At 40.9% G+C, this 24258-nt stretch overlaps 1 protein-coding gene across 1 annotated transcript; it reads right to left on the reverse strand.

The window, feature by feature from the left end:
- Positions 1-324: 324 nt before the first annotated feature.
- Positions 325-24258, reverse strand: gnptab (N-acetylglucosamine-1-phosphate transferase subunits alpha and beta). The gene is made up of 21 exons (XM_086268251.1): positions 23960-24258; positions 23442-23527; positions 23007-23126; positions 22753-22803; positions 20628-20830; positions 19582-19646; positions 19294-19428; positions 12702-12863; positions 12374-12553; positions 12088-12258; positions 11853-11976; positions 11551-11766; positions 8816-9849; positions 8535-8734; positions 8184-8403; positions 7975-8088; positions 7806-7891; positions 7634-7732; positions 7335-7502; positions 4960-5050; positions 325-1907 (listed from the first exon to the last, which is right to left on the reverse strand). Exons 1-21 carry the CDS (start codon positions 24119-24121, stop codon positions 1836-1838), a joined length of 3759 nt encoding a protein of 1252 aa, XP_086124377.1. The 5' UTR covers positions 24122-24258; the 3' UTR covers positions 325-1835.

A 24258-nucleotide genomic window follows, 5' to 3' on the forward strand; every position in this document is an offset into this window, starting at 1 on the left:
CAGATGAGCTGGACTGATCTAAGGAGGATTTTCTCACAAAGCCATCTTGAGTTTCCAGAGAATGGTCAGCAAAAAATAAAGCGTATGCCTTGATGTCAGAGAAGAACAGCATGTCCACCCTTCATGACCTCACTGTAGCCATCTTCTGATGACAGCTTCCAGCAGGAATACACATCTCTTAATGTTTAGATTATTTCAAACTGTTTCTTGAACATGACAATAAAAAAAAACACCGGCTATCATATCTCAACCAAGTAGCGCACTAAGGGGTTTGGTGGAACGGGAGATTCACATCACAGGTATACAGCCAACAACCATGCCATGTTGAAAGTCCCTTAAACATGCCTGTAAAAGTAAATTTATTGACGTCTGAAATCTGACGAGCCCTGATTATTAGTCTGAGGTGAGGAATTGAGGAATAAAATTGTAGTAAGTGTGGAAAGAGTAATGTGAACAGTACTGACAAAAACACCAAGCTGACCGAACCAAATCACATTTATTTCTGTTAAACCAACGAAACTGGTGCAATTAGAGTAAATTCATCTTCCAAATATGGCTCTCAGCGTCTCATCTGCTGACACACATCCTATGAACCCAGAGCACAGTGGCAAAATGCTGACAGCTGCTAGTGCTCATTTCCATTTTTGTCACTATAATAAGAAACACTATAAAACTGGCGTTCAGAGGAAAACACTTGCGTATCGTTTACATTCTAGAACTCAAATCGGCTGTGTCAGTCACGGGGCTCACTGTCACAACAATACAATCAAAATAAGTTAGAGAACATGCTGAGGAGGTCTGAATTTCAGACAGCAGCGAGCCTGCTGAGTCCCACAGGGACACACGTACAGGCAGCTTTGAAAGCTGTAGTATTACTTCTAATATAGCTCCACCAATCACTTACATTTGTACCACGCAGAGAATTATATTCATATTATCCTGCATCCCATTCATTCTTACTGTAAACCACAAGATTAGAGTAAGATATCATTAGCATTTACAAGAAGACCTTTTAAAATCCCAAAGGGAGATTAACAAAAACATTTAAACAAGCAGGAATGAACAACGAAGGCACTAAAAGTTTTCTTGTTTCAAATATGGCAGACGAAGATATGGCGTCCAACACTTTAATCACCTATTCCTATTTGTCCTATATGTATAAATTTGATCCTCAATCTTTTTAAAATTAGCTATAACATAAACACAAAAGAACTAGAAGTAATGACTGTGTTGATTATCATTTGACTCTATGAGTCTGTCAGCATCCCAGCAGCAAAGGCAGCATCCTCAAACACAAACAAAACCCTCCAAAAACTTACAGTGATATAAAACAGATTAAAAAACAGTAAAGAGACTTTTACCACCAGATTTAACTGACTAACCAACCAAACAAACAAACAAAAAAACCTTTAAATTTGTCTCGACAGACACTGACATGCTGATATCAAGTGTTTCCCACTTTAACAGAATACTAATCAGTGGCATGCTGAGGGCAGGACGTAAGGAGGGTGGTGCAGGGTGGAAGGAGTGTTGCTTGTTCGTGGTGTGTAAAAAGTCTCGGGTGCCTCCAGTGGAAGAGAAGAAGATTTATGAGCACCTCCTGTCTGGCTGCTATTCTCCTCACCGGCCAGCCCTGTCTATCATCTTCTGAAAAATGTTTCATTAACATTTCACACGAGTCTCTCCTCAAATCCACGGTGATGCAATTCTGCGCCGAGGATCTTGGATTGCTTTTTCCAGCTGGCTTGCATCCTTCTCCTGTGCTCACTGTGGAGGTGGAGCGGAGGCGCCAAGGCTGTTGTTCAATAAAATGAAGAGAGGGAAGTCTTCCGCTTTCACACCCGCTCCGGGTTGCTTTCCCGGTTCATCCTGCGTCTGGGGAACAGCTTTCGCTTCAGCAGGATGAGCTGCAGGAACAGGGGAAAGAGGAAATGTCACTACTAAATAGGGCTGCCACGATTTGTCGACTAGTCACGATTACGTCGACTATCAAAATCGTCGACGACAAATTTAATAGTCGACACGTCGTTTGAAGGTTTGTAAGATCGCAAAACACGCAGGAATTAAGTAGCAGGATTTAAGAGTGTAATAACGGACTGAAACAGAAGATGGCAGCACTGCATGTACAAGGATGCCAGCTGCCGTTAAACCCCGAAGAAGAAGAAGAAGAGAAGCAGCTGTGTCCCAGAATTCATAGCGCGGCCCAGCTTAGTTTCCAACAATGGCGGTAGCTAGTTAGTTTTAATATTACTCTTATTATTCTTTCTGGGTCACAAAATAAACGTTTAACATATTTTCAGGCGAGAATGTAGCTGTGTAAACCTCAAATATCGGCTCAGTTTATCAGGACACCACATATTTTCAAAAGCGCTCCGACGTTTTCGGAGACGTCTGTTACCCACTAGCTCGATAGCTAGCCGGGGGCTAGGTCACTAGCGTTGTGAGAACACCGGACTCCCGGCAAATTGTTTTCAAACCCACCGCCGTCTTTCGCTACTCAGGTTAAATATATATGAGTCACTTAGATAACTTAAAATGTTATTGTTTGCCTTTTTTTTTAGTATTTTATTTGTTCCTGAGTAAATCGGTTTGTCTGAGATTAAAGTTATAGTTTTTACACAGCTGAATAAACGTCAAGCAGACAGCTGATTATCAGAAGTGTGAGATGCTGGAGAATTTACTCCGGTGTCCTGTTATATTTTAGATAGCAAGGAGTTTATTAAACTTCACCGAAACAATCTGCAAATTTCATTAAAATTTAATAAACTATCATCTTGTCTTTATTTTTAGTTAGCACCTTAAAAGCTTAAAGCTGTAAGCTAATGATAGTTATATAAGAGCAGATGCTGCTGGTGCAATAAGCTGTAGTTTTACGTCCAGTGGATGATGATCTGATTAGTCGACTAATCGCATAAATAATCGGTGACTAGTCGACTATCAAAATAATCGTTTGTGGCAGCCCTACTACTAAACCTGGAGAACAACTGATTGAATATGAAAGGGGTGGCAATAAAGGTCATTAACTTCCTTCTGAACAGACATGGAGGAGATAGAGATCTATCTATCCAATCTATAATGCACCTAATTAAATGATCATCAGCAAATGTGAGCACCTCTATAAAAGCAAAGAAAAGGTCAAGGCAGTTTGCAGGTCTGGCAAATTCCGGTGTGAATATATTGCCGCAATCTTCCCAGGAGTGGTTGTCAAAGCAAATTCACTCCAAGATCAGACCATGTGATTCATGGAGAAACTACAAAACCCCCGAAATCTACATCTTAGACTCTACAGGCATCAGTTAGCATGTTAAATGTTAAAGTTCATCACAGCAGAATTAGAAAAACACTGAGTAAGTATGGCTTGTTATTCAGTCTTAAAGAACATGACAGCACAGCTTAGGTTTGCAAAGTCAAACAAACCACAAAGTATAGATATTTGGCTATAATGCACAGCACCGTGTCGGGAGAAAACCAAACACAGCACAAACACCTAATGCCAATTGTCAGTACGGTGGCGGAGGGGTAGTCATTTGTGCTCGTTTTGTGACCACAGAACCTGGGCACCTTGGAGGCATAGAGCCAACCATGAACTCTTCTGTATACCAAAGTATTCTAGAGTCAAGTGTGAGGCCTAAAGTTAAAGCTTGGCCCAAACTGCGTCAGGAACAGCAGTAAATCTACAGCACAAAGGCTGAAAAAGGGAAGAATGAACCTCAACCTGGTTTAAATGCTGTGCAGAGACCTTAAGAGAGCTGTGCATGAATTAATGCCAATTCCTCAGCAATATATGTGAGACTGGGAAAGTCATACAGAAAATATCTAGCTCAAGTTATTGCTGCCAAATGCAGATCTATTGTATCTAAAATAACATTTTTCTTTATTAAAAATAGGAAAACACGACTTTTAAATCACAGCACAGGAAATTGCTGTCATTTCATTTTTCACGACTGTCAAAAGGATACAGTGTGTGTGGTAAAGCAAAGGTTTATAAATCAGAAGGTCGGCAGTTTGACTCCACGTCTCGACCTCCTCATTGGCACCATTTTTCATTTGGTTTTTTAGCAACAGCAAAGGGTTATAAGTGGCATCAATGTTCTCATGTAACTGTGCCCAGACTGCAAGTATATTTCCCAAAATGTCAAACTATTAATTTCACCAATCAAGGCTTTGATACCAGAGTCCCCTCAGATGTTTGTAACTCAAGAAAGCAAAGATAATCTTAGACATGGAGCAGCCGAGTAAAATCACCTCCCTCTGAGGAGTGAAGACACATTTGATCTCTCCAATCTAAACTCTGACATAAACAGAAGGGCAGCCAGATTCAGATAGTGCCAGAAAGACATCAGAAGTCAGTCTGTGTACAGTGACGACACAAGACAAGTGTGACACACTGGTCCCGTGGGTTTCTGTGAAGGAAATTCTCCTAAGGTCACTGCAACTATTAACCTTTCTTTTAGTTCGCTGAGGAGAAACTGGAAACCTCTGGATTAGGAAGGTACCTCAGAACAGTCGACTAGTATTTGTTAAACAACTCGTGGCATTTGTTTTAAACCGTTTCCAACACCAAAGAGGAAGAATTTGAAATGTGTCCAATAATATTTTCCTGCTTTTAAAATGATTTTAAGTACTTTCTGTATATTATTACAGCTTGAAATGCAACTTTTCTGAAGGTTCAATATATAGCAGGAATTGTCTGATCCCAGTTAACAAAGACAGTTAAGTCTTGCCTTCCATAAAAGGCTGCTGGGGTCTTTCATCTTGATAAAGGCCGGTCACGACATAGCTGGTCATACTAGCTCGACACACGAGATGGACGCTCCTCAGAGAGGAATTTCGGTAGCGAAGGCCGTTATCATAACTCAAGCGTGAATCATGGAAACGGAGAGGTGTGCAAGCAAATTCTGTGTGTATCTTTGTCTGAATGTCTAAATGAGCAGAGCGTGGTTCATGGTTAACACTGACCTGTTCGGCGAAGAAGGATATGACAGTGAAGATGACGAGGGTCACGAGGACACAGTGGGTCCAGAACTTCAACTTGTCCCGATACACCCGCCTGGGAAACAACACATTTCAATCAGTTAACAAAAAACTTCAATCCAACTCCAACAGGTACAGAGGCAGGCGTCAAATGATCGTTCTGCATTAGGTAAACATTCGCAGTGGCAGGTCAGTGGATGATAAGGTGTGATGTAACAAGGAGGAAGCATGCAGTACGCAGAGGACAGCCAGCAATGGAATGACAAGGTGACATCACCCAACACCATCTGCCTGTCAAGCTTACAAACAGACATGGAAAATAGATGTGGAAAGGAAGGGGTGGAGTTGAGAGTCTCAACCATTTAATGATCTTACAAGCATCTTAAAACTAGTGATTCATCTGAAGCGGCTCGGTCTAATTACAAAGCCTCTATGTGAGGCTTGCATTCCCTTGGTGAAGCGCCCTGAATGCAGGAGCAGGATCCCTGACAAAGAGCCCTGTAACTCTCCAGAGGGATTCCCACTGGTCCAACATGGCAATGCGCTGTCCTGCGTGGTGACAGACACTAATTCATACCTTAGTATGAATGGAGAAAACAGCTCGACTGTGAGGGAAGGAGTCAGAGCTTAAAGTTATATTTGTGTGCATGCCTTAGTTTAAAGCATCTCAGTTCTTGTTGCCAAAAGGTGTTGCCATATTTGACAAAAAACTACACATTTTCCTGTTATTTATGGATATTTAATAGACAAAGCTTTCAAATATGCCATGTAACAAAAGTGATTAAAAATATTCACTACTGTTCTGGTGACCTACTCCTCGCTGCAGTTGACAAAGCAGACAATTTAAATGTAACCTAAAGGCAGTTCATCCATAAATTTCAATGTTACAGGGGGGATCAGCTTCCACAAATCTGTGTTCACTGAATCAGAGAGATGAAAATTTTGAATTCTCTGATATTTTCAGGAGTCTAAACTAAAGGTTGTTTAGCCCAGCTGCGACCTCTGGGGCTGAAAACTGCAGTTCCTTGCATGACCACTTGATGCTCACTCCAAAAGTGAGTCCACCTCCACACTTAAAATGCCAAACTAGCAAAAATAAGCTTGTTTACAGCCTGATACATAAAATTATTCTGGTCCTCTTCAGACCAACTTTACAGACGCAAATTTTTAAATAACTCGCCCTTTTAATTAAGGCTTAGAAGTAATCCATGACAAAGGCAGAGGTAAGGCAGAGGCTGGATATGTGCTGTAACAGGTGGCTAGAAGTTGCTAACTGTGAGTAGGGATGGGTACCGGTGTCCGGTGCCATGATGGCACCGGTTCTGACATAAACGGTAGTAACCAGACCGAAAAGCAGCGCACATTTCGGTGCTTTATTTCGGTGCTTTTTTTTTCCTGAGCTGTGATACACTTTTAGCCAATCGTTTTACGTTTCCGAGGATAGTAGGCGGGGCCAGGTACGTACGTTCTGTTAGCACAGAGCTACAGATTAAAAATGTCCAAGGCGAAGCGGTTAAAAGTCTGGCTGTACTTCACAGCAAAATATGCAAACTCAGCAGCCTGCAACAAGTGCTTTAAGCTGATACTGTGATAGTGTTAAAGGAGGTAACACCTCGAATCTCATGAAACACCTGGCGAAGCATAGCGTTTTTTTAAAAGCCGAGAAATGCGCCGTATTTGATGGCAGCAGCAGCCGTTCTTCTCTGCGTGAGTAGCTTAATGTTGTTCTTGTGTGATTTACGTTGAGTAGGCTAACCACGTTATTACATTAATGCATGTAAGGTGAACTAGCAAACATCATCATAGCTACATGCGGCTGTCTTCTTGTTTGATGGCAGATACTCCCTTCACCCTGGCCAAAAAGGCTAAAATGACCAAAGAAAAAGTGGAAAACAGTTAAACATGAGAGGTTTTTGGACAAAGTTTGTGTTTTTTCCATTGTTTAAGCACTGCTTCCAGCCAAGAGTGATACCATATATGGCCCATAGCTGCAGAAAAGGCTAACATTGTTATCTTTTTACAAAAAAACAGCTGAACATGAGAGGTTTTTGGACCAATTTTGTGTTCTCCATTCTTTAAGCACCGGTTTGAGCACCGGCACCGTTTCAAAAGTACCGATTTGGCACCGGTATCGGATAAAACCTAAACGATACCCATCCCTATTTGTGAGACATCATTTCTGCTAATTCAAACCACTAAACTGAATCTCTTGGTTCGGTTTCTGCTTGATTGGTGCATATTCCTGTGTAACTCTATCGACAGATCTCTAACAACTTAAACTCTGATATTATTTTATTTAGAAGTTAGCACTTATTAGATGGCAGTTAATGGATATAACTTGCTAAAAATGCTAAACATACCATTCCTGGAGTTCTTCCATATGCAGGAACCTGTTGCGGTACTCTCTGGGCAGTTCAAACTGGGACGGCAGCGGGAACATTGATTCGTAGAAATCTCTCAGCACAGCTTTCACTGTGGCAGCGTCCTTATGACTGTGGTCGATGTTATCATTCAGACAGATGAACTTCCTTTTGGTGAAATTAAAGAAAATAACACAGTTCAACAACAAGGATGGCAGAGATGTAAACTTTGATTGCACCGCATTAAGGTAAAACAATGAAAAAGCATCTGCTTCTAAGGAATATAAAGTTCTCCTCACCTGGGATTTTTCCTAATGTCATCTAACTGGCCGACCACGTGGGACACATTGGTCCGCACCATCTTGAAAGCTATCTCCTCCTCCCCCATGATCTCAAACCTGTCCATCAAAAGCGCTCTGTCAGCTTAGTATACACAACTACTCGTACACATTGAAATAAATTAAATCTCACTTGTATTTATTCTGGTCTCTGAAGGCTTTGTGAATACGTTCTGCGATTGGCTTGCAGTGGAGGATGAGGCCTTTTGTGACAGGAGGCTGCAGATTAGGAAAACAGAAAATCAGCCAAATAATTCAACACTGAATAAATATTACCTTGTCAAGCCAGCTGTACATCTCACCATGCTAGGATCATAGTAGGCTTCTTGAGTGGGGTTGACCAGGTGAAGCTGGGTCAGGTTAGTTGGGAGTGTCTTAGAGCAGTTTATCAGCATCTGCTCCAAACCTGTCAGGTCCTAAAAACGGCACGAAGAATAAAAACAAAACTCAAAACTGGAACTGTTGGAAACTGTTTACTGACATGTACGCTGGGAAAGATGTTTTGACTAACTTGGAGGCTTAGTGGAAGCTCGTGGATCCTTGTAGCGAGAGTTCGAATCTCACGATCAGACAAGATACCCGAATGATCGGTGTCGATGTCATCAAACACTTCGGACACGTTGAGCTGATCCTGAGCGCTCATCAGGAAGTAAAAGTATGAAAAGGCAAACTGCATGTCCTCAGAGTGACGAACACGGTGGCCCGATGTTTTGTCAAACTCTTGCGGGAATCTGAAGAAGACCAAGCAGAGTGGTTGATATAAATAATGACTGTTTAGAAACAGATGAGCTGTTTCTAAGCATGTATAGAAATAGAAATATATTTATATAAATCTGATTTGATAAGACAGAATATCACTTACGTGTCCTGCAGCTCCTGCATGATGAGACGATCGATCATGTGCGGCATGTGTGCGGGGACTTTGCGAGACGTGAAGCCAAACTGGCCGTTGAGCAGCTTGTTGACGTAGCGCAACGAGTCAGCAAAAGTGTCCTGAAGCTTTCGCCTGGTAGCGGTGCCATCGGTCTCATACGCCATTTCGCTCTCAAGACGCTCCTCTTCCTGTGGAGTAAACACAAATTTATTTATTTTTAATCAAGTTTTTTGAGTGGAGCTTTAAATTGAAGACAGGGATGTACAAACCTCAAGTAAAGCTTGGAAATACTTTCTCCTCTCCCACGGCAGGAAGCCTCGGTCTGAGGAGATGAAGTGCTGGAGCCTTCTCCCCACTGCAGCAGCATTATCCGGCTCAGCCTGACTCTCCGCACTTTTTTGGAGGGAAAGTCTGTTTAAAAGCTTTGATGTCAGGGGCCTCTCAATCGCAGTTTTCAGAGAGAAAGGTCTTTCAGTTATCAAATCTTTCAGAAGTTTATCATCAATGTGGACTGGTACGAGAGGAGTAACGGGTTTGTCTTTCACGGCAACATCTTTCTTAGACATTTCTTCTTTATTTCCAGTTTCATCTTTTCCTTTCAAATCCTCTCCGTCTAAGTCTTTATAGGACTTCTTCTGGACTCTGCTCGCATCATCTTTGCCTAGCTGTGAATCAGGGATCAAATGCTTTTCCGCCAGGTTCTTGTAAGGCTTTAAAAGTTCAGCTTTTGTGAGATTGTAACCCTTCATAGTAATGTCACCGATCAGAAGCTTTTCCTCCAGCTTTTGAAGCTCTTTGCGCACAGCAGCTGGTAAAAGTGACACATTTAAAGAAGGAACCTCTATGATAGTCTGAGGATCTCCAGGCCGCCCTTTCTTGAGCTTAGGCCCTCGTTTGTTTTCAGGAATATCAGAGAAAGGGAACACTGGGTCCGGGGTCGGAGTCGCGTTCGGTTCTTTTCCTGCATCTTTGCTTGAAGTCGGGGACGCGTTAGTTTGAGAAACCTCACGGGTGTCGACAGCCACACTGAAGCTCATAGCAAACTCTGTGTCGTCGTCTCTCTGAAAAGTGAGGTTGTAGTGGATCTGGGTCGCGTTGTAACCAGGGTGGAGCAGCAGGTGAATGGTCTTCCACTTGTTTGCGACAGAGGTGTGACGCACCACGGGGTTCTCGCTGATGTGGGCTTCGGAGACTCTGTGAGCGAGTTTCTCAAAGCTGAAATACGGCCTGACTTCACCCACAGGGAGCGTGTAGTGGCTCTGGTTCCTCAGTAGGGTCACATGATGCAGCTCGTTAAAGTGTTCTAAAAAAGAAAAGAGTTCTTTCAAAACGTTCTCACTTCCCCAAGGGACACACTTCGAATGTCTTTTTCCCCCCTACGACAAAAGAATATGTTTAGGGTGCTAGTAGCAACAAAAAGGTTCACTTTAAATAAAAACATAAACTTGTTTATTGTTCATACGCAAATTACACTGCACATTTAGACTGTGTATTCAAGAACTATGGTGTCAGAACATAAAAACAAGTCAATCCTTATAAGTTCTTATAGGATACTTAGTAATATTATTAATACATGTTTGGCTACAGTATCGTCTGTGCTGCAAAGCTTTTATAAAGAGTTGTGGGTGCATATATGCAAAAGGGTGCTTGCTAGGCAACATAATGACGTTACAATATATAATGTATAGTTTAGCTTTCATAAGATGTTATAGCTGCAAAAAGTCAAAAACCAAGTCATTTCAGCCTGTTGTTAGGTGGGTGGAGGGCAATATGATAACACTGTGGTGTCTGATACAGATCAGAACATTCAGGGGCCTACGATGCACCTTTGTGCCAAGTTTGGTTGTTCATCTCCTAAAGGTCTAGGAGGAGTTGGTGGACAAAGAGACAAACACGCAGACAGATTGATATATTGATATATTGTGTGGCTATACTGATAAGACAGAGACACTAATCTGAGCAGTAAGAAGAAGTGAGTGAAAAGTGCCATAATCCTGGATATGTTACCGTGAAGGAGCATTTCTGTCACCTGATTATCGACCTGCCGGCTGTTGGAATGCGTCCATATTACTCACTGAGGAAATTCATCAATACTGTTCCTGACTGATTCACCACACTGCTCGGCTTCCTCTGTCAGGATCCTGACCAGCCTCTGCACCATTTGCTGGACATGCAGTTAAACACACTGTATAACATCTCTTACAGCTTTGCTGTTTACGGAACGATTCGCACAGTCTTTGCTAGTTCATGTCACAATACATACGTTCATTCTACATTTCAGCTCCTGATTGCATCTCATTTAAAATGTAATTAACTGAAAAACGTCTTCACCTTTATTAAAAAAATATTTTCTACATTCTCTATTTAGCTGTGCTCATAGTTTCTAAGCTACTGTATATTCATGTCATTTTTGGGGCTTTAATTGCAGTAATTTTTTAATTTTGGGGATAGTTTTTATTATGTCTTTTTTGTTATCTTCATTTATCCATGTTGCATATGACAATTTTTACAATTTTGACAATATGGCTGTTCCAAGTATAACAAAGTCTTTTGTTTTTAGTGTAGACTACTGCTTTTACTTTATTCTTTGTGCTGAATCTGCAACAGAGTAATTTAAATTCTGGTATCAATAAAATAAACAAGTATGTATATGAGTAACTAAATAAATAATAAAATGAGAAAGTAACTAAGTGAGTAGATTAATAAAATAAATCTTTTATTCTTTAAAACATAATTTACCATAGTCTGGTATTTTACCTATTATGATTTTAAAATGTTTACGTTTTAAAAGGATTTTTGTCAGCATATTTTATTACATATTATTAGCAGTTATATTTGTACATATTACCAATTTATTAATCCTTTTGCAGGTATTGAACCTAAAATAATACAACAGAAAGACCTGATTACCTTTGAGGGTTATATTATAAAATAGTAAAAACCAAAAGAAACACCAAAAAAACAAACAAAACAAACACTATTACATGTATTGCTTTAAACATACCTTGGCCACAGTCTCCCACATCAAAGCCACAGGAAAGTACATTACAGGCCTGGTCACAGAACTTGTCAGCCAGCCAGGAGTTGGCACAGCCTTGATTGCAGTAGGATGTCCCCGCTATGCCTCCTAGACCACCTGCAAACTGCCACACCTGTCCCCCGGCCCCTCCAGCCCCACCGGGACCGACCCCACCAGGGAATCGACTGCTCCCTGCTGCACCTTTTAGAGAAGGATTAAAAAATTTAATATACACAGCACAAACATGCCCATTTACAAAAAAGACGCAACGGTGTTGATATCTTTACCCAGGCAGTCTCCTCCATCCCAGTCACAAGCTGAGTTGTTGCAGGCCTTGTCACAGTACCCATCTTTGATCCAGGATCCTGGGCAGCCTTCTGCACAGTTAGGAACCGGCCAGGTGAGGTATACCTGCAGGGAATTGAGCAAAATAAAGCCAGTTTTCAGTATTTAAAAAATGAAACTGTGGCTCATATTTCAGGGCAAACTTCACTGTGAGCACTTTTCATGTTGTGTTCGCACCTTCTGTCCTTTTGAGTGGCTGTAGAAGTCATCAGGCCACACATCTTTGCCAAACATCACATCATCATTGAGGTAAATAAATTTCTGGGAGAGCCCAGGAATACGATGGATGTGGGTCTCTATAGCAGGTGAGCTGAAAGTGGGAAGGTGGCTGTGGTTCGAGAAGATATCCTGGAAATCCAAAAGGAGCAGTTAGCTAATTTACACAATAAACTATGAATAAAAGCATAGCTTCTGTATTCCAGCCAGACCTTTATTGTTGTAGAAGTTGAGGCTCAAGTTTTACCTGATGTGTAATAACTGAAACTCTGGGGTTATCCAAGTTGAGCCAGGAGGGAATTTGCCCATTGGTGACGATGAAGATGTGTCGCACCCAGGGGGCGTGTCTCTCAATAGAGCGCAGCGAATAACGAAGCTCCTCGTTGTCCTCGAATCGACTGGCTGATACATCTTCATCCTGTTTAGACTGGAGGGCAAACACACAACACTTCTTTCTTAACATCTTATATATCTTATATATAGTGCCTACCGCACACATCTTGCAATACTGTGTAAAAAATAAATAAATAAACCAAATGCCAATTATTAAAGGATTAAAAAAAAGAAGACTCTACCTGTGAAATAGCAGTGAGGTCCCAGAACAAGTATGCAGGACTGATGGTTAACTCTTTCCCATCCAGTGTCAGGTTCTTCTTGGCCTGCTGAGTCAAGTCAGTGAAATCCTGTTGCGTGTTGAGGTGGAGCAGAGCGATGCTGGCTTCTGAGTACAACTCAAACTGAGGGACAAATAAACACATTTCAATTACAGTGTTAATTGCTTGGAAGAATAGTCCAGTGGTTTGCAGTAGCATTTTAATAAGTTACTTGACCTGGTAAAAATAAATGAAGCAGAGGATAAAGGATAAAGATATACTAATGTTTAGGCTCTACTTTTGATCCTGCAATTCACACAATACCTTTTAATGTTGTTCTGTCTTACGGCCACCAGGGGGCTACATTTTTTGGTGTTTAAATACAAATCTGCAGTCACATTTGGTACACATCGTCTATCAACTTTGTCATTTCTGACTATTCAAATGTCACTTATCAAGTTGGTTGAAATTACACTTTTGGACTAAAAACCTGTTTACCATCTTCAGCTGTAGCTTCTGTTTAGTGCCAAGCATGCTAAACCTACAGATTTAGAGCACTAAAGACAGCTGTTAATGGTGGTAAACTTTCATAAAATATTACTCAGTGGACTGAAGCTGCAATTCACAGAGCTGTTGACATGTTTATAGGCTTATTATTATTTTATTAATCCACAAAAAGTAAAAACAAGCATTTTACATAAGGCTTAATTCTCCTTCTAAAACCTAAAAGCACTAAACCTCTAGTTGGACAGAGTTACCAACTTAAAAATGCTCCCCGATAAAGCCGAAAATCAAAACTCTCCATATGCAACAGTGAGAAAGATTTCAATTTAAAGCAGCAGCTTATAGCAGAGACTAGGAGAGGGAAAATTCTGAAAGACGGCGATAAATGAGGCTGACAAAAATGACTGGAAAAAACAGTTGACTAAGTCTTTCCATGGAGACAAAAGCAGTTCCTCAAAAGGTTAGGCAAGCAGTAGTTACAGTTAAAGTTAGCTGATAGAGAGATAAGCTAGTCACAGTAAAGGTCCTCTGAAGTCATAGATACACGTGCGTGCGTGCGTGCGTATAAAGAGGTGAGAGTTCGGAAAGTTCTGTGATGTCATCTTCTCCAGCAGGGTCACATGAATATGACTCTGTCTGATCTCAGAGGAGTTATGTGTGGCATCAAAGCCCTCTGTGTGTGTTTGTGTGCGTGCGTGCGAGTGTGTGAGCCCCCAGCCTTGGATATTAAAAACCTTTTGTCTACTCTCTCAAACATTAAAAAACGGCTCCACAACATGAACAGCAAAAAACTTTCAGCTGCTTCATTTTTTTTTTTTTAAGTAAAATATTGCACCTTTTTCACTCTGCATCATTTTCTGACCACTTTAGCCATTAAAGAACAATATTCTTAATCCTTTAACACTTTTTAGTCATTTTTACCACTGTATATGTTTGCTTAAAATAAACAAACTGTGAGCAATAAATTCTCAATATTCCTGTATTCAACAAAAATCATACAAATTAAAACTTTCTTATGCAAATAAAGACTTTATTTCTTATTTTTTTGAATTTGTCTGTTTTTTTAAATACTTTGAATTTTTAAGTTTTCTTCATGGCACAGGCATTACAGGGTAAGGATGTTTATATACAAATAAACTCCATATAAAAATACTGCAAAAAACTTGAGATATAAATATGCAATGCTTAATAAATTTATACAGTGGAAGCTTTATGCGACAGCTTCCCTAAGATTAACAGTGCTGATATTTACCAAAATATTTCTTCTATGGTTCTGCACTGATAAATCCACCAGTGTCCACAAGTACTTTACTCTAAAACTGTTTGAGTATTTACTTGCATTCCTGAACAAAAACCATTTGTTTTAGGGTTTAAATGTTATGTTTGGTTAATTTCTGACTTTTTAGAGAAGTCCAGTGTGCCAGGTCAAACTTATTAAGTTTTCTTATTTATCTAACAAATAACAACACTTTTTTTGTCTTACACAACAAAATACAAATATTTTGGATATTTGTATTTTCTTGTGTTTCTGAAAGGTGAGCTAATAAATTCTTTAAGCGCTGTATAATAGTCAAAATGAGCTGCAATAGTAAAATATTGCTAACAGCAAGTAATCGAGTATTTTACTTTACAGGAAAAACTTCTTGAGTCCCTTCACACGAGATCGTGTTCTGCCTCCACTCGTCCGCTTTTTTTCCTCTGCTCCTGTTTTTAGGTGAGGCGGATTAGCTGGGACTTATAAACCCAGCGGGACGCAGCCCGGAGACAACAAGGCACAGATCAGGTTGCACTCTTTATAGTCATGATAATGCACTGGCACATACACACAAAGCAGAGGTGTGTGGCAGCTTTACACAGACGCACGCTTTCCAAAGAAGTGTAAATTTATACCCACAAACCTTTTTATCTAATGCATCATAATCAATATAAAAAATAACCAAACTTTGGTAATTTGACCTATAGATACTTGTCATAAGAACATTTTGTACATTCATTTTTAATTTAAGTAAATTATGAACAACAATATTTGGTTATAAGGACATTTGGTTTAAGGACTGCTGGAAATCTTCATATTTTTTCATTTCATTGTATCTGTCAATAAAGCTGAAAAACAAAAACTAATGTAAGCAAACACAAAACATATTACATCATAATCCTTCTTTAATATCAGTTCAGTGATTTAATGATTTCTTGTGCTACTGTTACTGGGTTTCAGGATTAAGCGCTATCCCATACAGTAACTGCTTCGTCTTGCTTTAACATTTCTCATCATAAACAGTCGAGCTATGTTCAGCAGCGTCCGCTTACAGCAGCATGCTTGACACATGAAACCAAACTGGTTCCACAGCTAACAACGGCTAACCCAGAGGTGGAAAAATCCTCAATTTTCTTGTCATTGCATGTGACCACTTCCTGTCTTAATTTTGGGAGAACACAGACTGTCAAAAAAAAAAGAAAAAAAGAAAAGGCACTAAATATATGGATAGGTTTCCTTGTTTTGAAGTAGAGGGGGAATGGTTGTCGTGAAATTTAATTTCATCAGCTCATCTGCTTCAGGCGGCTGCGCGAGTTATTCCACACCACAGTATTAACATGTCCCGTGTGTATTATACTCTCAACACATAATAAACCCTCATCACTGTGGGCCGTGTGTCACTGCAGGGACTGTGGACAATGTAATTACCGGTAGTCTAGAAAAATAAGTTGACAATGTGGATAAAGTAATTAACCCAGTGCCGAGTGATCTTTTCAAGCAGATGGACTGGGATGTTGCAGCAGCATGCAGCTCGATCTGCATCGTCCTTCTCTTTGTGGGTCACTGAAGCACACAAGTATGAGCCTGCTTCTGCCGGAGGTTTCTTCCTTTTAAAAGGGAGTTTTTCCTTCCCACTCTCGCCATGTGCTTCCTTAAAGGAGGTTGTTCCATTGTTGGGGTTTGTTCTATATTATTGTAGGGTCTCAATCTTACAAGATAAAGCGCCATGAGGCAGCTGTTTTTGTGATTTGCTATAGAAATACCAGTTAGCATCTATCTGCCAGTCGCTGTGTCAAGAATCTATACCAGGGGTCCCCAATCCCAGTCCACGAGGGCCGGTGTCCCTACAGGTTTTAGATCTCACCCTGGGTCAACACACCTGAATCACATGATTAGTTCATTACCAGGCCTCTGGAGAACTTCAAGACATGTTGAGAAGGTAATTTATCCATTTAAATCAGCTGTGATGGATCAAGGACACATCTAAGACCTGCAGGGACACCAGCCCTGTGGACTGGGATTGGGGACCCCTGATCTATACAGTCCTTGCTGAAGGGTTGCTAGCATTCAACCCATATCACAATCAGTCTTAGCTCTAAAAGATGACCGCTACATTGGCATCGCAATTTCAGTCCACAAACCTGTGACAACTGTGATTCAAACTGAATAAGACCCAAGACAGACAGGCCTAGAGACTGATCTGCAACCATCTGGCAACCACTGATTATTAGGGAAAAATTTGTATTTTGCAAGTGTCTATGAGTGATTGTTGGAGACTGACAACAGTTGCTGGGAAAAACATTGGTTACACCAGGTCTACAGACTGGGCACATTGCAACCAGCTGTCGTCAAGGAAAACTACGCTGTCATTGTATCGGTCACTAGCATATTTCTGTTGTCGTAGTTTGAATTGAAGTGATGGACTTAGTCTACAAACACTGTCCAAGGTTTAGGAAACCTGTGAAAAATGTGACATCCTTTTGCTTTCAAAGTAAAAGGATCACCTTCAAAAATATGTTGGCTACAGTTCTGAGGCACAACTTTTACTTTGAAATTTTCTATAGCTCAAGTTCTGGGTTCTGGATTCTTTCTGTCAATGAAACAAGGAAGTTGTGAAAACTGATTTAGCCTGAGTGACCGAAGGCATTTCTCTGTGTTTATAGTTGTTTAAATCCTAGTCAGACTGCTTGGTAATAAAAGCAAACACAGCTCAAACTTTCTATCACATTCAGATGACAGTTGGCTGATATATTATACATCTGTATATTAATTTCATATGTATTTAACCAGGAAAAAAAATTATCCATCAAGATCATAAAATCTCTTTTACAAGGATGTCCTGGCCAAGCACGTACAAACGGTTTACTTTGTCTTAGAAATTCAACATTTTTGTGACTGTCTTATTTGCTCTGTATTTCTGTGAACATACTGTATGTAACCTCACTTCATGGAGCAGACAGCACACCACGTGGACAATCACACACTTCTACAGATCAAAACGCACGCTAATACAATCACATCAGCAGACTTGTACACAAACACAGTGGGCAGGACATGACAGGCAACAGCACAGGCAGATGATCGGGGCTGTGGTCCAGCTTTCATCACTATAGTCGTCGGTCTAACACCAGCTATAAATACCAGCCACCCCTCAGCGCTCAGCCGCTCCCTCCACACTATGCACATCATCCCTCTTTCACAGAACCGGCCAAGAAGCACCCGGAAATATGCTGAAATCCAAACTGAGCATTGTGTGGTGGCCTGTGTACCTAGAATCCCTCCACCACTAAACACCAATCACACACACACTATTTCCATCATCTTTCCTGTGTGGTTGAGATGCAAGGATGTGTTTAAGAGTGCAGATGAGGTCAGAAAAATCCTGGTGACCTTTTGGCCTGCTGGCTGGCAATGCGCCACTGAAAACAGTTGCTCTAATGTTAACCCCTGCATGGACAGCTAAGGTTACAGCCTGAATACCACTAGTTATTATCACATGACCTGCCAGGCAAGATGGTGGCAGACTTGGAGACGAATGGAAGGAATGACGGGACAGCTGGGTTGGATAATGATGAGTTAGATTAAATGCAGTTAACCTACATGTTATAGCTCATTATTAGTGTAGTCCTTATCAGGTACCTGTCTAATACCAGGTGGGACCAACTTTTGCCTTAAGAACTGTCAAACTGTCATGACACAGATTCAACAGAGTCCTGGAAACATTGCTCAGAGATTTTGGTGCATATTGGCACGATACTATCAAACAGCAGATTTATCGGCTGCACATCTGTAATCATGTCCCGTTCTACCACATCTCAAAGGTGCTTATATGAGTACAGTGAGCATACTGTCACATTCAAGAAACCAGTTTGGGATGATTTGAGCTTTGTGATCATCAGAAGATGGGTACCCTGTTGTGAAATATATTAATATAAAAATAGTTCATTTAATTTATTTAACTGCTTCAATTAAAAATACTAATTTCTATACTAAGGATTTTTGGAAGTTATCGGTTTGCTTTAATGTCCTCTGACACTGTAAGACTTTCTGATAACACATTTGTTTTGAATTCTTATTAAAAACAAAGGCAGTTATGAAAGACCTTATCTAATGCATCACCCATTAGTGCTCATCAGCCACATGAGGGCATTATCAGAAGACTCAGGCCTGTCCTGCAGCCTGTCGGCTGGAGCTACAGGGTCACTCAGCCCTGGCCTGGTTTGTTTTCCTTGGTTATTTCTGAGTAATCCCAACCTGTTAGTGGCATTCCTCTGTCTCAAAATATAAAGCAGAGTTCTGATTAGAGAAAATTATTAGATACACAAGCACAACACTGAGCTAAACAGAGGCCCTTTATCCACAACACAACGTCACCGATTAAAATAGAGAAACGCAGGTTTAGCAGGAAGGTGCAATCTCCTCTTCAAGGAGGATTTGACTTCTGCGATTAGACTATTCTTAGAATTTGGTGCTATGCTTTAAAAAAAAAGATCAGAGAGTATCTTATAGTTCTCTACTCTGGTGTAATTGAGATGGTGATATACAAACATCCTTTAGCATCGCTCTGATGTCACTATTTCACATAAGGGATAAGATGAAGAAGAATTAATGCAAGGAATTGGGAGGAAATAATACAGTGTTTGAAAGTAGGAAATACAATTACATAAAGTGACAGCGTCTGCTGCACGTTCACCAAAGTGCAACTCTGCCATCTGCTGTTTTAAAACCAACTTTAAAACATCCTTATTTTCATGCTCTAGCAAGGTGGTGTAGAAGATTTTTTATTTAATGAGCAGAAGGAATGACTTTTGGTACCTGTTTGATTTTGCTGGTTATGACAGATGGAAGTTTGGCTCGCAACCTCTCCGTCTCCTTGAAGGACGCAGGGAAGCCGCTCAGATACGCCAGAGTCTGCATGCGGGTCAGACCCGGAGCCTCTTTATCCGTTGTCTGTGTGACACACAACAACAAAGGTTCAAAATAAAAGCCTTTTGGTGTTTTATTGCCTTCTCTTATAAATGGAAAAGCTAACAGAATTAATTACATGCACAAAGAGAATAAATGCAAAATTCTTAAAAAGTGCTAAAACAGATGTAAACTTACCAGGTAACATCTGGACACAGAGAATTTCTGATCTTCTTTAGACACATCTGTATACGCTTTAATGGCTGCAGGGAGCAATGAACGAATGGTGAGCAGCAGACACACACCTTCAGGTTTCCATAGTTCGATCTTTGACAGGCGTGCATGAAGTGCAAAACAAAGTGGAACAAACTCTGGGAAAGTGTGGGCTACGTCAACAAACTAAACAAACTGCCTGCTAAATGCTGTGTCTGAATAGTTTCCTGTCAGCAAATGAAACCCTAAATTATTTTACAAAAACTGATGAATGTCATCATTTTAGAGATGAATTATGTCACAGTTGTTTCCTCAAAAGCTGAATGCAAAATTCTGGTTTTAGTGTTAGAAACTGCACTGAATACAAGTGTTATGCCGGTGCACAACGATCTTGATTATTTAATCTGGCTTCCACACTAATGTTATCGCTATCATTAAATTTAAACTCCTGCTATAGTTTCATGTCTTCAAGCACACAAAAGTATACACTTACAGCTCCGCCCTCTTTGAAATGAATGTGTGTGTGTGTGTGTGTGTGTGTGTGTGTGTGTGTGTGTGTGTGTGTAGGCGCCTAAAGTGATCCAGAAGGGTGCGATGAACTATGTAAGGTAAAAACAGCCTGAATGAGTCGGGAGAACAAGTAAAACATAAAGAAGAAAAACTAAAATAGAATGAGAAAAATCTCTTAATCCGTCCACTTATACACACTATTTGTTAACTAGGCTCTCCCACTGGTGTTGTCTCTCTTCATGCTGTACGGTGTGTCACACTATTAGCACTGTCCACAGAGGGTGGACGTCAGCGCTCTTGCATGAATATGAATAATTCAATCCTGGCCGCTGTCATCTTTGCAGATCAAACTGTTGCTGGCAGCTGCAGCGGCTGTATTGATCACTGACGTCATTAGTTAAAAATAACATGTTTTGTAGTGACGAACTGCCCGCTAGGCTCAGCTACTACACTTCCACCCGCAGTCGGCTGACTGAAGTCATTCAAAGAGCATCCTTTACTGATCCTCTTTGTTTCTTTACCTTCAGCTTGCGAGTTAAAGACGACCAAGGAGAAGCTGGTAGGCTGGTGGAAGGGTTTGTTCATGAGCAGCAGCTCTTTGGCAGCGGAGAAGGAGGGAGAGAGGGATGGCAGCTCTTTGAGCGTAATGTTGGCCGGCAGAGCGGGATCCAGGGCCAGCATGGGCGCGATGATGCAATGGGACAGCAGGCATTCAGGCTTAACACTGCAAACAAATGGCCAGAAAAAGGGGTAATAATAAATAAATAATCCTTTAATAAGCACATCTACACCTGTGCACTCACTCAGAGAGCTACTTCCTTTGCACTGTGGTTTAAAACATATGCATAAAATTGATGAAGTTTACGCATTTAGCAGACATGAAAATGTTGCACTGAGCACCTCGCGTATCTGTGGTTAAAAGTCAACAATAAGGAGGAAGAAGAAAGACGGGGCTGGTTTTTTTCCTACCAACATTTTAGCGTTGAGCAGAAACAGGAAATATCCAAAGAGATGTTCAGTGCACTGATATCATTTAAGCAAGAGGAAAACATAAAATAATAAAATACTGTTTCTTCAAAACCTCTATGTACACTTCTATATCATTATGCATTTACGTTTTTATTAAAAAAAAGATTTAAAAAATTTTGTACCACCCCTTTTCTTAAATAAAAGCCAAACAAAGCCAATTATCACAGTGCTAAGTAAAACAATGGTAAACTTTAAATGGTAAACAATGGTAAACATTCTGGTTAATAAAATAATAACTGCTTTTCTCTAACTGGTATCCCATCAGTTGACACCCTCTGTGTGGTGCAACCCACCAGTGTTTCCTGTTTCAACATCAGCCTCGGTGTTCACACAATGCCACTGCATTGCGACTTTAACAGTCATTTAGCAGGTTTTTCACAACACCTACAAGTCTGAGAATAAACTCAACACACCATGTACCCACACTGACGCAACCTGTTTTTAACCTCTCTGTAAGTTAACAGACGAGCAGTATGATGCAGAACTGTGGTACTTAGCTGCATTAGACTGCATAGATAAACACAAAAGCACTGTGTTAAAAGTAAAGTTTGGTGGAGGGGGATTAAGGTGTGGTTTTTGTTTTTTTCAGGAGTTGGGCTCAACCCCTTAGTTCCAGTGAAGGACAAACTTAATGTTTCAGCACACCAAGACATTTTGGACAATTTCATGCTCCGAACTTTGTGAGAACAGTTTGGGGATGGCCCCTTCATGCTCCAACATGACTGCAGACCAGTGCACAAAGCAAAGCTGATAAAGACATAGACCTGCACAGAGTCCTGGTTTCAACCCGACAGAACACTTCTGGGATGAATTGGAGTGCAGGCAGCCTCCCGTCCAACATCGGTGTCTGACTCACAGATGCACCTCTAGAAAAATGGTCCAAAATTCCCATAAACACACTCCTAAACCTTGTGGAAAGCCTTCTGAAGTGCTGAAGCTGTTTTAGCTGCAAAGTGTGGGCTGAGATCATATTAAACCCTATGGATTAAGAATGGGCTGTCACTCAATCTGTGTAAACAAGAGACAAGAGAACACTTTTGGCAATATAGTGTAGAACCAGCATAAAACAGCAGGTGTCTTAAGGTGTGTATGTGCATTTTTATTTATTTTTCTATTTGTAATCACAGACCAACACACAGAAGAGGAAGGCTAGGCTTCAATGTTCATTAGCTGCACCAGAAGTTCCCAAAACAAACTAAAAACTTATATTTTCCTCCGAGGTGGGGGACACAGGGCAAAGTCCACAAGAACAGCTACCAGCTTCCCAGATTTTCTTCTCCATATCTCTCATTGCATTAGACTCTTGTGGACTGTGTTGCAACAAACACTGAGCACAAGCACTTTATCTAAATCCTGAACTTGCATATTATTTTTACACAAACATGCAATCACTCTCACATTCAGCAGTCAGTTTAGAATAAACAGTTAACCTAACATGCACAACTGGAGGTGCTGTGAGGAAACAGTCCCAACCCCCGCACTACTGTGTCGCCACATAATTGTTACACACACGCCCTAAATATGTACTCCAAATAACGAACTGCTAAACAAATAAGACTTCATCTTATTTAACTTCACAGATCACACACCCACTGTGTACACCATCATCACACTCACCTGTCTTTTGGCACTTCAGTTGTCTCGCTTGTGTTTCTCCCCAGGCGTTCCCTGTGTGTAAACGAACAGTGCATTTATATTTTATTGGGCTGTTGCAGTCTATTTTAACACCAGATGACATTTCAGAGGTGGATAAAAATCACACAATTCCCTTTTTTTCCCATGCATCAGCAAGCCAATCAATGTCAGCTGATGATGCTCTGACCTTCGTGCTGAGTTTTACTGTATTTGGGAACTTTAGGAGATAAAGCTACCTCTGAGCTTTTTGTTCTTCCTCCAGTTGCTCTTTGACTGCCTTCAATTCCCTCAGCAGCGCCATGTCTGTGCCATTCACCCATGTGTACACCACATCAATAGGCATGGGCAGACAAAGCCTGCAAAAAACAAAAAAAAACAACAACCCCAAAATAAATAATAAATCAAACACACACATAATTCAACAGACAGCGCTTAAACTGCAAATCCACAACCCCGTTTTCCTCCCCAGCACACACTTCTCTGTAAATTAACTTTTATCCATGCATGGCTAAACCCTGTCTGGTTCTTTCACATTTCTTGTCTGCTAGGATTAGAAAATGTGCAATGTGCTTTGAGATTTTTATGATTTCTAGTTCCTAATGCCTTAAGATAGATTTCCTCTAAGACACAAAATGTATCTATGAAATGAGCTCAAGGTTGGTTTCTTTTACCTGCTTTGGAATGATTTCCCACCCACGTTGTCTCTGTAGGAGTCAAACAGCACATGATACTGGTCCCTACTCCACTCCACCACCACCTGCATGGACAGAAGAACACGCCGTGTAGTTCACGATTTTAAAATCACACGCACACTACAGTGCTGAATCATTTTTGGGAGATTTAGTATCTGATATTCCACGTAAATCAAGTAGCAGTTGGTGTAACTAAATCTAAACTACATCTGAAAAAAAGGGGCAGGCAGTTTAATTAAAATAGAGCTACAGTAGTGGTTTTAATGGAGAATACACACAGAACAGAGGCAGTCTGGGGAGACGTGTCGTTTAAAGACATGCAATACATTTCTGTTTACTTTCAGGAAGATCTGCTCAAACAAGCAATTTTTAGTGGACTCTGGTGGGAAGGTGGTGTGCTGAAAACAGCTGTTAGGAGAAAGTAAATGCTAGCTAACTCGACAGCAGAAGCGGCTGTCTGTAAGAGACAGGAGCTGAAACAAGAGAAGAAACCTCACCTCCCCAAACTGAAAGGCGGAAACAATCATGAGCACGATCCCCCCGAAGCAGAGGTACAGCCCGTATCGGTGGGACAGACAGGTGTACGTCTGCCTCTGCACCAGCTTCAACACCGAGTTCACGACTACCATGGTCCTCCTGGGCGAAGCATAGCGCCGCATTCATTCAGAAAAAACGCAGATAAACGCGCTGAAAACAGAAAGTAAACATCACACAGGAGCCGGATTTGTCAGCTGACTGCCTGCCACAGAGCAAGACACATGACAACCGGGCTTGTGACTCTTCCTCAGCGCTGATG

This window comes from Aulonocara sp. 'chitande type north' Nkhata Bay, linkage group LG17 (genome assembly GCF_057382095.1).
Source record: "Aulonocara sp. 'chitande type north' Nkhata Bay isolate Kocher_YH1m ecotype deep benthic linkage group LG17, A_spYH_male_GT1.1, whole genome shotgun sequence".
Lineage (NCBI taxonomy): Eukaryota > Metazoa > Chordata > Actinopteri > Cichliformes > Cichlidae > Aulonocara > Aulonocara sp. 'chitande type north' Nkhata Bay.

Bases quoted from the DNA above. Each gene is read 5' to 3' on its own strand.
- gnptab (XM_086268251.1), bottom strand. From the start codon at position 24,121: ATGCGGCGCTATGCTTCGCCCAGGAGGACCATGGTAGTCGTGAACTCG. The intron at 23,528-23,959 runs GTGAGGTTTCTT...CTGTCCATGCAG, and splicing joins CCGCCTTTCAGTTTGGGGAG to GTGGTGGTGGAGTGGAGTAG. The intron at 8,404-8,534 runs GTAAGTGATATT...GGTCTTCTTCAG, and splicing joins ATGCAGGAGCTGCAGGACAC to ATTCCCGCAAGAGTTTGACA.